A 14377-nucleotide genomic window follows, 5' to 3' on the forward strand; every position below is an offset into this window, starting at 1 on the left:
GGGCTGTGGGAACATATGGCTGTGGGAACATAGGCCGGTCCCCTGTCATCTGGATGTATTAATGGGTTGCCTGATTACACAAATTCCCTCTTTAAAATATGTTTAATAAACTCTTATATTTTGATCTAGGTGGAGTAACAGAATAACATTACTCAGATTCAAAGTGTGTTAAAACTAGCTAAATTAGTTCCTTATAATTACAGCCAACAATTAGCCTACACAATGCGACGGTCAACATAAAATGCTCAAGCAACTGAATGGAAGGAAATTGCCTGTTTCTCCAATACTTACTTCCTCGCACACAGGGCATGCGGTCTCCGAAATTCGCCGAAAAGGTTCAATTTGTTTTAAATGTAACCTACTAAGAATGAAAAGAGTTCGTGCTGACTCACATACGTACACAACACAGATCTAGTCAAACGAGGCGGTAGGCAAAAAGAAAGTGAAACGATGACCTGCTATGATTGACGTCGTTCTAGACCAATTGGATTTTAGGGAAAGGCTGAAAAGACACGTAAGCAGTGCCTCTCGATTTGGTGCACTGACAAATGATCACGCCCAACGATAGCCTAGCCTATTCGTCGTTCTAGGCAGCGTACTAGACACTTTCGTTTCTTGTGTTAAGTTTTGCTTTTTGTTTCGGTGGTTTGGACGTTCATGGACACTTAATGGTAAGAAAAGACCATATGTATGTAGGGGACCCCTGCTGACGATGAAGTACTGACTACAAATAGTGATTTCGCGATCATATAAAGAGAGTGGAGTTTGTATCAATATGGAAGTAACCTTAACCCTCACGTAGCGCGCTAAGGTTACACTAGCATGTTCAATGAAAAAAAAGTATATGTTTAATGTTTGTGTAGTTCTACAAGCCCACCAATCTCTCAAAGAAAATGTTTTAATGAATCAAACGTAGCGTATGGTAGTGTAGAAATATATGTAGCCTATGTAAAATTGCACATTTTAGTTGATCTGGTCCGTCTTTTTTAGCTACGTAGGGAGTGTTGGGTAAACGTGTTTTACTATGCAACCGATTTGTCCCTGTTGATTTAGGTTGCTATCGTTTCTTAGTTATGAGTAGAAACTGACACGGCCGAGTTCCACAATGGAGGATGATAGGGTCATGTTTTCAACAAATGAAAGTCGAAGAAGACATGGAGTCCGAGTGGACCTTGCTCTGTTTTACATGTTCTAGAAACAATGTTCCGAGAATGTCAACTGTTGTAAAGTGGTAAAGTCCCTACAGCCATCAGCCACACGTTTCCATCTACTAGGGTGAAAGGTAGGTTAGGTTGCTTCTTGCTTGATTAAAAAAAAAAAACTATCCAAGAAATTAAAGCTAAATTGAGATCCACTCCATAATACATCATAATACAGGATGCCGTCTTAAGTTCTTATGTTTCTTTTCCCAGCCTAAAGCCATCATGCCGGTGGATAGGATGCTAATGCGCCCTTGGCTTGAAGAACAGATCAACAGTGATTCAATAAACGGCCTAGTGTGGATAAACAAGGTATATTGTTGTTCTACATGTAGAATGATAACATCATCTTGAAATGAGTATTATGTACACATGTGGCTTTGGATATGGCTAGTAAGCCAAGTTAAGTATTCAATATTTAAGATGCAGATGTCATTAAACCACAAGTGTTGGTCTAAAAATGGAAATATATTTTGTACATTTAAGTGTATTAATTTGTTGTTGCATTTATTCAAATTGTATTCATTTAGGTAGATAGACCTTTCTACCTAAATGTATGATGTATAAAGTCTGCACATTATTTACCAGAAACTGTAACATTCTTCCAATAGCAAAAGAAGATATTTCAAATTCCATGGGTGCATGCTGCACGTCACGGATGGGAACTGGATAAAGATGCACCTTTGTTTATGAACTGGGCAATCCACACAGGTGTAGAATTAACAAATATTTATCAGTTAAGACAAACCATCGTTAATCTATCAATCCGTCATTTATTAGAAATACACCACCCCACGGCCTTCCCTTGAAAATCCATGCTCTTTTAGTGTTTTCAACTATTTGTATTCATACTGAGACCGTTACCACTGGAGACTCTATAGTCTTCATGTCTATGCCAACCTTCCCACACTGTTTTGATGCAAATAAAAAATATCTTGTATTATGAAATAATTAAAATGTTGTATCACGAAAGGTTATATTCTTGTTTCTCGTAGGGAAATACCATCCAGGGGTTGACCAGCCTGATCCAAAGACCTGGAAGGCAAACTTTCGCTGTGCAATGAATTCTCTTCCTGACATTGAAGAAGTGAAAGACAAGAGTATTAAAAAAGGCAGCAATGCATTCAAAGTTTACAGGATGTTATCGACACCTGAGCGGGCTATGAAGAAAGGTTGGACCTATTTTATTTTATGAATTTCATGAAGTCTGTGTGGAAATCAAAAGAACTTGAAGTCACAAGGATTCATTCCTGTGATTTGTAATTGCAACAGTACATGTTTGTTAGGCATAACTTGCCTTTCTTGGTTTACTCAACGCCAAAGCCTCTTTATTTACTTGTCATATATTGCTATGCCTTTCTCAGATTTTACTTTTTTTTTTCTTTAGAAATAAGGAAGTTGGAGAAGGAGCAAAATAAGGCAAAAGTGAGTTCATACTTCATTATTAATTGTTTCAGATTTATGTATCTTAAAAGTATTGCTGTCAGTTAAACGTGTATTAACGGCGATATCGCAAACCCATTTTAACACCGTCAATTTTGTATCGCGAGATTAAATGTTTTTGTTTTTTTTATTTAAAAAAAAAAGATATATATATTTAAATTAACTTTTGCAAACTGTGTAGTAGGCTAATGTTACAGTTTGAGTGAATGGTGAGCGTGATACGGCGAAATGGATGATAAAAAAGCTTTGAATGGAAATTTTACTTTTAAAAGTTGTGTTGTGCAAAAGAAGCGACCTGCGCTATTGTCTGAAAATGTCAGGCAGCTGGCTGAAAACAAAGAAGTAGTAGGCTTACCTTTTATTGGTAACCTAACTGTTATGGTTCATTGTTTCTGAAAAAAAAACTGCTATGTTCCCAGCAAACTTGAAAAAAAAAATATTAAACCATGGTTTGACTGCACTATAGGCTGAGTCCTTGTTTCCCTGAAATGTGCATTATTTCATTTGATTTTGTACCGCCCTGTTTGGCAAAGTTGTTTTTCAATAAAATAAAACATTTGCATAAAGCAAGCCAATCCACTTTTCCATGTTGATAAGAGCATGCGATTAATCGTGATTAATTTTGAGTTAACTACGACATAATTTAAATATTTTTATCGTTTGACAGCACTACTTTAAGGTACAGTCTGTATACAGGGTATTAAGAAAATTCTAGAACCAGTTTGTAGAACTCACAAATGCAGTCAGCCGGCTTTACACAAAGCCTTGTCTTTCAGTACCTTAATATTTCTACCACTTATTTCCTCTGCCATCTTACAGAAGCGAAAATCGGGCGACGACATCAGCTCCAAGGAATCTGATGGGCCAACCCTTGAAGAGGAAGTAAAGGTGAAGCAAGAGGCTGATAGCACAGTGACAATCGGTGAGCAGTCATAAAAATAACCACCATTGCCACCATTGGCCCTGGGACAAGGACTGTCCTGATAAAACAGAACATTTTCCAAATCATAGTTCAGTCTCTGATAGCTCTTTATAGAATTGTAGTAAACATTGAAGTACTAACATTTTTCAAAGTAGTCAATTGAATGATTAGATTTGATATGTGCTCTCTGAACATTGGCACAGTTAATATTCTGTTAATGAACACAGCCTAATTTGTCATGTATTAGCTTTAATTAGCTTGCATGCTAAGTAGTCAGTTTGTCATAGCTAGCTGTAGGCGATGTTTCTGATGGTGAGTGGTTGTCTCTGGTATTGACATGGGTCCTAACCCATCATGAGTATGGAGGGCTGTAGGTCGGGTACACCAGACACCACTGTTGAGTTTTCTGGAGGTGTGATGGGCTAATTCATCTAAACATTAATGAAGGACGGTGCCCACTTAACAACCCCCAGTGAAATGCTCACAAAGGTGTTTATTGTTTTTTTTGTTCTCAATTTAAAATGGAGAAGATTATTATCAAAATGGAGTGTTAGGGACCCCACGTTTTGGGATGTAGGTGACGGGAGTTGGAGGTGAAGATGGGGGAAAAAACACGTTATACAAAAATATATTGCATTATACAAAAATATGTTTATATTCATTTAAAAAGGGTACTCTCTCCAGTAACCCCAAAACAAGGGCACACAAAATAAACAAACCAATCAAAAACACATTCAGTACGCAAAGTACTCACAAACACTTGGCAAACTCGGAAAAAAATTGGAACTAGGCCATATTTCAACTAGGCCACATATCAGGCACAAAAACACTAGGAACAAAACATAGGCACATACTCCCTATGCACAGATTCACTTCACCTCACACCAGATAAGTGTTCCTTCTCGTTCCTTCTCAATGCTCTGATGCTTTTCCAATCTTTCTCTTGCAACTAAGCAATGAGGCACCCTTTAAATAAGGCAGCCCATATGGCTAAATTGGTCCAATTAACGTCATTGGACCCAACCATTTTAGTGGGGGAGTCCAAGTTTCTCTCTCGCTCTTGCAGGGCAACATCAGTCACTTATTTTAGTGCACTGGTGAGAAGGGGGTTTTCACCTTTTCACATGGAGTTATAGATATCCCTAAATATTTGTTGTCAGATTAAAATGTTAGCCAGCTAAAACATAAGCTAACTACTCACAAAGTAGACATCTTGCAGTGAAGTTCATCCACAGTCAGCCATTCATAGCGGTGTGATTGGCTGTTGATCGGTCAATCTCGCTATAGCTACTGCATTAGCAGGAGGGTAATAAACTTCCCCAAAAATATTGCGCAAGTCCACCATGAATTATTAATGCAAAAAGTATGTGTGAGTGTACTGTTATTCAGTTTAAAAAAATCTTTGCTGACAATGGAGTGACGTGTTAATTGCTTATTTAAATCAAAAGCAACAAGGTATAACACACCGTCCAATGAGATATGGAATACTTTATCGTTGTACTTTTGAGCAAAAGTGAAAGTGTAAAAAACGGCAGGTAAATGCCATATTAGTCTGATGGTGTGCTGTTTGAATGAATTATTTGGTGTCTTCCGAGCTAATCATGCCAACAGACATTCAGCTGAGCTAGCCATAGGACACAAAGAGAAGGTGGTGGTTATGATGAAAAGTTTATGACACTGAAGGAAATTCATCATCTGACTTTACCTAATTATAAGGTTGCATTTAGAATTTCAAGTGGCATTTCATTAACAGAACATATAAAGAGAAACAATTGACTGAGATGAAATGAGAGATATAAAGAGAGTGTCTGACCAGGCTTTGTAGGTTAACATAATCTAGATATTAAAGATACTATCACTATACTGTACATAAGATTAAGGCTATTCTTTCATGACACTATCTCTTAATACAATAGTTCTAGTTGCCTTTAAGATAAAAACAGCTCTATGTTGATGGTGCTACAATACAAGCAATGTAGATTAACTTTGACATGTTTGCTATGATATGTCAACTTCACTATGTTGGTGTCAGCAGCGTATGTCAGCATCAACATATATTTAATGTGTTTTTTCATTTTCAGCGTATGTCAGCATCAACATATATTTAATGTGTTTTCATTTTCATTTTGATGGCCTTGATGGTTTAATTGGAAATCATTTAAATATTTTGAGCAATTTCTTGTTTTCTAGATTTCCATCCTACAGTCAGTGACGACTCCGCTGACAACCAGCTCGTAATAAATGAAATGCCTGATGTGTGTGCTGTGGTGGAGGTCACCACTGAGCTTGAGGAAGTTTCGGACAGCATGGTTTCTACTAAGAGAGATGAGCCACCAATTACCTCCAGCACTGTTTACCCTCGTTTGCAAGTCTCCCCAATTTCATCTTGTGGAGGTAAGTTGGGTTACAGATGGCCTAAATAATCAGGAATGTTTCAAAAAAAAAAAAAAAGGCCAGCAGAGTTGTTGTTCTGTGATAATGAATTTGAACACACAGTTGGTTTCTTTACTTTGCTCCCTGTTATGAATGAACAGTTTAATGTAGTTCTCTCAATTTATGGTGCGTGTTGTGGTAAAAGTAGTAGAAAAACTGATTTGGTTTTAACAAAGCACTGAAGAGGATGTTTTTGTGTTAAACCCTGCAGAAAGTGATGCCGAAAGTGAATACAGTGATGAAGACTCCAAGGAGGTTGGTTATAGTGTGCTTACAAACCCCATCAAGTGCATAGTCTTGCATGTTTACTACAACAAACAACTGCATGATGGCATCAAATGAAATGGAATCTGTAGAATTTCTATAACAGCACCATTTAAATTGTTGTATATTAGGGTGTTGAATTACTTATTACCAAGATTTTATATCGCAAATGATTACTTACTTACGTTCCTAATAAGGTAGTATCAGTCAATTTCACATAACAATATTTGGATTTTTATAAAAAATGAAATTTGTTTTAAAGGAATGGGACATGCGGTGCCTGTCCGAGCCCCGGGTGACGTGCTCTGTAGTAAGATTCCCCTCCTGCAAGCCCCCCAGCAACTCCACCTTTTTCAACTCTGAGAAAATCAACTTTAAGGTGACCAGCCGCCAGGAGGAGTCTCCCATGATTGCCTACAACATTCGTCCCTGGTGGAGACCTCACCTTGCAATAAGGCCTGTGCCTGGTAGATTACACTCCGGCCCCCAAGTCCAACCCCGATATAGTTCCCATAAGCGTCCCAAACATATTCAACATGTCGCTTCAGAAATCTGTCCCCCTGTGCATCCTCACACAAGTACCCAGGTGCCCACCAGAACCAAGATCAATGTTCGCGCCCAAACTATTTCTCACATGTTTTCCCCCAGGAGTCCACATATGCTTGACCTAACAAGTCCACATCTGCAGCCCCGAACAAGTTCCCCCTTGCGCCCACAAATTAGTCTCCTCGTGCATCCTTCTGTGGTATCACAAAATAGTTCCCACATGCCCTCACCAATCGGACCCCAAACCAGTCTTCACATGCTTTACCCAAGCAGGCCTCATATGCTCCAACAGAGTGGCTCTCATAGGCACCTCCAAACAAATCCCCAGCTATCTCCTCATACCAGTCCTCATTTGTCTCCACAAATCGGTTCTCATGTTCATCCCGTATCTATTTCTGTCACGTCCCTCAATAGTAATCCTCATGTGCCTGCCCAGGCCCATCCTGATTCACATACCCAGAAAAGTTCTCAAATGCGGGTCCTAGCCAGACCTGATGTCAGTCCCCACAGCAATCCTGATGTCATACCCCATAGCAGCCCTCACACTAGTGTCCAAGTCCCCATTATTGAAACGCCGCACATCAGTCCCATAAATCTTGTGCCTCTGAGACAATCCTCTCCACCTGAAAGGACCTGCAGCACTGATGGCCGTGCGAGCGTCATCGTCAACACTGGCGTGAAATCGTAACTATTGTTGACCCCTCAGTAGAGACAATGTACTGTTATAATCTGAGGCAGATGCTTTGCTGCTACAGAAAATGAACTTGAGCATAAATGCCTTAGATGTTGCCCTGCCTCTTCATGAACAGAGAGCACCAAAGGCTTGACAGCAATATTAGTCTTACTTTCAATAAGATGACAGACATTTTTGCAAAGTGTTTGAAGTATGCCTTGATGACTATTTTTGATTACTACTAAGGAATATGTTTTTCCAGGACAGATGCATATTTTTGTATAGAGAATGTGGTACTAATGAGTTTCAGATCAGTTTACATTTTTTTTAACTAGCACACTAATTCTGTAACATGGATGATGACACATGAGGACTCCCCGGAGAGCTCTGTTTATTTATTTGATGGTCTGTGTGAATATTGTCAGCCTGGCATTTAACATCTCTGCGGAAATTTCACCCAACTGTGGTGTAGAGTTGTTTTCAGTATACTTCAGAAAGGTTGGAAGTTGAGACATTGTGCAAACTACTGTTTTTCAGATTCTTATTTTTTAAGTCAGTTGAGAGTAAATCTCTAAGTTGCAAAAGAGTGCATACTGTGTTTTCCTTAACATCTGTTGATTTGACTTTTCTGGTATCTTCATATGGTCATGGTTAAACGACATTCACAAAGAATATTTGCTGTATAATATGTCACTCTAATTGAAGGATCTCACTGGGTTTAAAAAAGCCTGAAAAAGAGCAATTAAGTGTATTGGAAGATAAGTATGTACTATGTATGGCCATGTGATTGTGCAATGCACTGCTGTTGCCGGTAAAACAGGGATGTTCAACATCAAATAAAACTGGGTTACTCTTGAAGACAAATGAAAAATGTGTGTAAATGTTCCCTATTTGTTGTAAAAATGTAAAACTTTGAATTGTTCAAGGTTAAAATACTTGACACCCTCAATAATGTAGAAAGACATGACATCAAGACAAAGGCAGTTAATGGTTGAAATTATCCCAGACAGACAGATGTCATTCTTTTATTTCATCCTTAAGGCTGTTTATGTTTTCAAACCTTTGGTCTGCTGATGTAGAACAATATGAAGATATCTAAAATGACTCCTCTTACTATCCACCGCAGTCTAATTGAGGGTTTATTGTCCTCTGCCGACAAGGGAACAGAAACTATAGCGTCTGTTCTAGTTTTACGATACTGCTGGCGTAGCACAATATTTATCTTTTTTTAGTGTGCCCACTAAAGCTTAAATAACCTAGCCCTTACTAGTGTAACACTTGCCCAAAGACTAAATGAATACAGAATGTAAATTAGTTTCTATATACAAATTATATTTGGGTTTTAAAATGTTGATAGGCTAACAATATGTTGTGTTAGAATGTTTTGTTTGTGGCCTTGTGGGTTTCTATTAACATCTCTCTTCCTGGTTTTTCTAATATCATATTCAGGGTTCCGATAGCAGGTTGGGAAATGTGGTATACTTCACTCATGTTCTTTGTTTTTCTAATATCATATTCAGGTTTACAATGGCAGGTTGGGGAATGTGTTATACTTCACTTATGTTCTTTGCTGCTGTTACTCATGAAGTAAGTTTCCTGTAATTCTTTTACCCCGTTCATGTTTCCAATTTGTACACTTGGCCACTATATTGGGTATATATTTACACCACTTCATCTTGTCTAGAGTAAATGCTGGTAGCGTCGGTGACATGTCATACTTTCTTTTATATGTGAAATGAGGTAGGGTCCTCCAGCTGGCATATCGTTGATTAGACTTTTTGTGGCCATAATAGATGTTTTGTTTAGAGATGGGTTTCGCACCAGAGGCAGTAGATGATACATACACTGCATGCCATGAGGAGATGCTGCAGGATATTTTGGCAGGGGGTGGAATTCTTCAGGAGGAGCTCAAGATCAACAGTGTGTTCCAGAAAGAGTGGAACACATCTAGCCACTGCCAAAAACAGATCCCTGGAGGTCTACTGCTCCATTCACAGGCTTTGCAAGCTATTGGTAATTCTCGTTCTTTGTCTAAACAATTCAATGAAGCTGATTCTGGTAAGACCAATGGTGGGACTCCCAGCATCTACAAAGACCAGTTCCGTTTTAAGTCCCTCCATTTCCTGTTGATGGACACCTTTCGGTTGCTGAAGAACGACTCACAGTGTAGTACTGTGTATTCCGGCATCTTTGAGGACTTCACTGCCGTGAAAGGAACTGAGGTGCGTTTCAGGGGTTCTTCTCAGCAAACTGATAAAAGTATAGAGGAAGAGGGCTGTGCAGATGGTGGAACCCTGTGGAACCCAACTTGGAAGAGCCTGCCTGTTCTCCAGAACATACTGAGCTGTTAATATCACCAGTGGAGGTGTTTAAAGTGGAGGATGTGAAGACTGGTAACACAGACTACACAAGAGAGATTGTGTTGACCTCAAGATTCCATAGCAATCACAATTGTTGTCTATTCCCTAGGAAAGACAATACAGAATGTTAAGATCAACTGTGGCTGCTACCGAATTCTGAAACACATTAAATTTTTGTTTATTTATGATTGTTGATTAAATATGGGTTGTTATTTGGTGTGGGAAGGGACTTCATTTTAGTATACTGGCCCTTTACATTTTCAAATGTGCGCAATGTAACTTATAATGTGCATATTGTAGATACTCTTGACTCCTGCCTAAGTATGTATTAATGTGTGGCTATATTAGCTCTATTAGAACGTTAGCATTTAAGGGTACAGCATTGTATAGTGAGAATCTGGGAGCCACCTTTTGCTACCATCTCAGTTTACACTAGGATTATACAAGTGACTGTGTATGATTATACCCAGCTACATTTGTCATCATAAGACACATTTCACTATTGTTGTTCATGTTTCCTGACAGATGCATGATCTGTTTTCTGGGTATAACTAGTGCTCACATTGTATATTCGTATATCTCCAAATTCATCTCATACTGTTAAATAACTAAGCTTGTGTTCGCGAGCCATGCTAGTGTTTCACTGTTCAGGGTAGACAGGGCCTGGAGACCAGTGTACTGCTACTTGTTGCAGTCGTTGATTGTCATCGGCCGTTTGCTCTGGGGCCCCACAGGGGCAGTCTGGAGCATCACATTTGTTCATCCTGTGCATATTGGCTCGGAAGCGTCCATGTCCTGTCCGGCATCTGTTGTCGTACCCAGGGGTTTCTGTTGAGGTTGTGTCCTGCGGGCCTTGTGGACTCGATGTAGCCATGTAGCGTGGTGTTGGCTGAGCCCCATTGTTTGGTCCATTGTGTGATGGTCCAGGGCCCAGGTGGCTGACCATTTGCCTCATGCAGCAGACCCCGTAGTCTTGCAGAGATTGGTGCCCTCGACGGTAGGCGTGGTGGTGGGTCGTTTGAGTTGATGTCATGATAGTAGTAGGTAGCTGGCTCTGCGTTGAGCTCTCTGTGCAAGGTTTAGGCAGGCTGCTTCACGGCGGATTGCGTGTGGTGGGTTTCCACTGAGGATTGGAAGGTATGAGGTTGGTGTAGATCTTATACATCCTGTTGTTGAGAGCTATGTCAAGCTTGGTGGTATGAGTGGATTTGCACCAAATAGGTGCATAGTACTCTGCTGTTGAGTAGGCCAGTGCTAGAGTAGCAGTTCGGAGTACAGGAAAACTGTAGGTGAGGCTTCTATCCACTCCCTTGACATAACTGGTACTGCCCTCTCCTGGTTCACCTCCTATCTCACTGACCGACATCAATTCATCTCCATAAATAACTGCAAATCCTCTACCTCCCCTGTTACACACGGTGTCCCCCAAGGTTCCGTGCTCGGCCCCCTCCTCTTCATCATTTACATCCTTCCCCTTGGCCAGATCATCCGCCGCCACGGACTTGATTTCCACAGTTATGCTGATGACACCCAGCTCTACCTCTCTTCAAAGGCCATCACCCCAGTCACTCACTCCACTCTCACCATCTGTCTAGCTGAAATAAAATCATGGATTTACTCCATCCTCTTTTCTTGCCCCACGCCAATCACATCACCAAAACCGCCTTCTTCCACCTCAAGAACATTGCACGCCTCCGACCCTCCCTGTCCTTTGCCACCACCCAAACTCTCATTCACGCCCTCATAACCTCCAGACTGGACTACTGCAATAGCATATTTTACGGCTCCCCAACCTCTGTCATAAATAAACTTCAATATATCCAGAACTCTGCTGCTCGTCTACTCACCTCCACCCGTCGTTATGAGCACATCACCCCGGTCCTCCAAAACCTTCACTGGCTCCCGGTCAAACACAGGATCATCTACAAAATACTGCTCACCACCTTCAAAGCCCTAAATAACCTGGCCCCTCCCTACCTCTCAGACCTCCTCCCCCGACACGCCCCTACCCGTTGCCTCAGGTCCGCCAGCGCAACCACTCTCAAGACCATCAGGACTAAGTGCCGGACCTGGGGTGACGGGGCTTTCTCTGCTGCTGCTCCCTCCCTCTGGAATGACCTCCCCATCCACATCCGTCAGGCCCCCAACATAACACTTTTCAAACAGTCCCTCAAAACTCACCTTTTCAAACTCGCCTTCACCTTATAATTTCCCCTGCTCCCTTCCCTCCCCTACTAACATGTCCAGTTTTGCTTTTTTCTAACTTGTTGTTGTCTGTTTGTTTTGGTTCGATCTGTTGTCTTTCTTATTTTTCAGTTGTGTTGTGTTGTTTTGTGTTGTTTTGTGTTGTGTTGTGTTGTGTTGTGTTGTCTTGTTTGCTTGCCTTGTCTTGTCCTTTTTGGTTGCTTTGTAAAGCGTCTTTGAGTATTTAGAAAAGCGCTATAGAAAATTGAATTATTATTATTATTATTATTACTTAGTGAGCTAAAAGAAGTTCCGGTAGGAGTGCTGGGATGATGAATGTGAAACATTTGCTCTTCTCCACGACAATGCCACATCCTACGAGGAATCCCAGAAGCTGCCACTGCTCTCCTCAACCATCTTGGTGTAACCAACACAGAGAGAAATGGAAAGAAGAAACTGAAGATATCAACTTCACACACTCCAGTAGAAAAGCATGGCGCAAACTGAACAGGCTAACTGGAAATGTCAAACTTTTCACCTCAAAAGCTCCAGTTAAGGCCAATGACATAGCTAACAACCTGATAAATAATGGGAAGTTCAATACACCAAACTGTTAGATTTCGATGTTTTAGAAATAATTACCATAACTCAATCAGACCTGGCTTTGTCTTAAAGACAGAATCATCAAGATGATCAGACAGAGAAACGTCTTGATTAATGGCCCATTCATATCATGACACCGTGACCAGACCACCGACACACCCATTTTCTGTATAAATACGATGAAAGTAGTGTGTCATTTTATGTTATGCTGAAGGAGTTATCTTGAAGAGACACCAGCCGCTACGTGCGGGGAGAGACGGAGCAGGGAGCACGGAGGAGACATCGTGGCCTATGAAGATTAGGCCAACAAGGAAGAAATCTACACTATGGACAATAACTCCTAAACTCTTCTCTCTCTCTCCATCGTAGTGTGTTGCGTGTGCTCGAAGTCTGATGCGGATAATAAACCGATACCCTATACATCAGATCAGCATTTCATCGAGTCCTTTGCTAAACATACGCAACTAACGTCAGAGCTAACTAGACATATGTTATATTATAACATTGGCGTTTTCACTGGATTCAACGAGATTTATCAAAAGAAAGAATTTACCTTCAAGATCAATAAACACTTGAAAGAAGCATGGAACGCACCATCAGCTGACCAAGATCTGTGCTCTGACTTCTCCATGGCTGAGGTTAAAGCAGCCATTGCTACACTCAAACAAAACAAAGCTCCAGGACCAGACTCTATACACCCAGAATTCTTCCAACACCTCCCAGAATCGGCCTTACTATGGCTAAAGAACATTTTCAATATGTGTCTCAGGACAGTGAAGATCCCAAAGATATGGCGCACCGCCAAAATAGTTGCCATACTCAAACCAAACAAACCTGCTGAAGATCCAAAAAAGCTACTGACCAATTAGCCTACTCAAACTCTTGAAACTTGAAAGACTGATCCTCAACCGCATCTATGACACCGTTGATGAGAACCTCCCTAAGGAACAAGCCGGGTTCAGAAAAGGCTACTCTACCACCGGCCAAGTTGCCCGACTTACTTAGGATATCACAACTGCGTTTCAACGCAAAGGAAAGGCTCATATTGTGATCCCAGGGATCCTACCACTTCTGTTCCAACAGCTCATACTACTTCAGCTACGGCTGATTCCCCTGCTGGGGGATCTTCCACCCAATGGGTGAGCTCCGGTGGGGTTGTTCTCCTGACTGCAGTTCTTCACATCTGCCTCATTTGTCTTGCACCGTGACTCAGATGCTGATCTGTGAAACCCTAAATAAAATCACACACACACACACACACACACACACAAATATCTTTCAGACCCTTCCTCAACACACGATGAGCCGTGTGCTTTAAAACAAAATATTTGCATTGAGAGGATTGGCATTGGCTCTGGAATGCATTGGAAGAATCAGTGTATAAATTCCATACAATTTACATTTCATTCTGCATAAATGAACTTTCCCCTTTACGGTGGAGGGCTATGTGATAAGATAGAAGGGCTATAAAAGTAATGATTTACAACTTCCTTTGGTTGGTGATACCTCTGGTTGATAAAACTTTGCTGGATGAAATGTTTTTTTCAAGGGATTGTGTTTGGGTTAACCTGAAATATGTTGAGATTTCACACCTTTTTAGAAAAAAACACTTCATAGACAATCTTCTGGGTTTCTATTCCTCTAAATGATGGTTGTGCCTGTCCTTGGTTGGTTGGTTCTGTACATGTATTCCACTGTTCAACTTGGAAAATAAAGCACATTTTGCTTACTCAGTTCTTACCTTTCAAAC

General features: G+C 40.6%; 1 protein-coding gene and 1 pseudogene across 4 annotated transcripts; both read left to right on the plus strand.

Moving 5' to 3' along the window:
* Positions 1 to 589: 589 nt before the first annotated feature.
* LOC308363945 (interferon regulatory factor 2-like) lies at positions 590 to 8318 on the plus strand. Of its 3 annotated transcripts, none has more exons than XM_080836867.1 (10): positions 590 to 671; positions 1196 to 1282; positions 1413 to 1511; positions 1811 to 1910; positions 2195 to 2371; positions 2587 to 2624; positions 3462 to 3564; positions 5755 to 5958; positions 6209 to 6252; positions 6524 to 8318. In XM_080836867.1, the coding sequence occupies exons 3-10, from the start codon at positions 1425 to 1427 to the stop codon at positions 7493 to 7495; spliced, it is 1725 nt and encodes a 574-aa protein (XP_080692993.1). In that variant the 5' UTR covers positions 590 to 671; positions 1196 to 1282; positions 1413 to 1424; the 3' UTR covers positions 7496 to 8318. The 3 variants fall into 3 exon arrangements, with proteins under 3 accessions (XP_080692993.1, XP_080692991.1, XP_080692992.1); XM_080836865.1 differs by having other exon boundaries at positions 596 to 671; positions 1054 to 1282; XM_080836866.1 differs by having other exon boundaries at positions 602 to 671; positions 1072 to 1282.
* A 689-nt stretch (positions 8319 to 9007) lies between these two features.
* Positions 9008 to 13835, plus strand: LOC308364614 (ecto-ADP-ribosyltransferase 5-like; annotated as a pseudogene). Its single transcript has 3 exons — positions 9008 to 9067; positions 9274 to 9949; positions 13685 to 13835. The product of its transcript is annotated as an ecto-ADP-ribosyltransferase 5-like (transcript).
* The last annotated feature ends 542 nt before the right edge of the window (positions 13836 to 14377 follow it).

Source organism: Sprattus sprattus (genome assembly GCF_963457725.1).
Source record: "Sprattus sprattus genome assembly, chromosome: 4".
Lineage (NCBI taxonomy): Eukaryota > Metazoa > Chordata > Actinopteri > Clupeiformes > Clupeidae > Sprattus > Sprattus sprattus.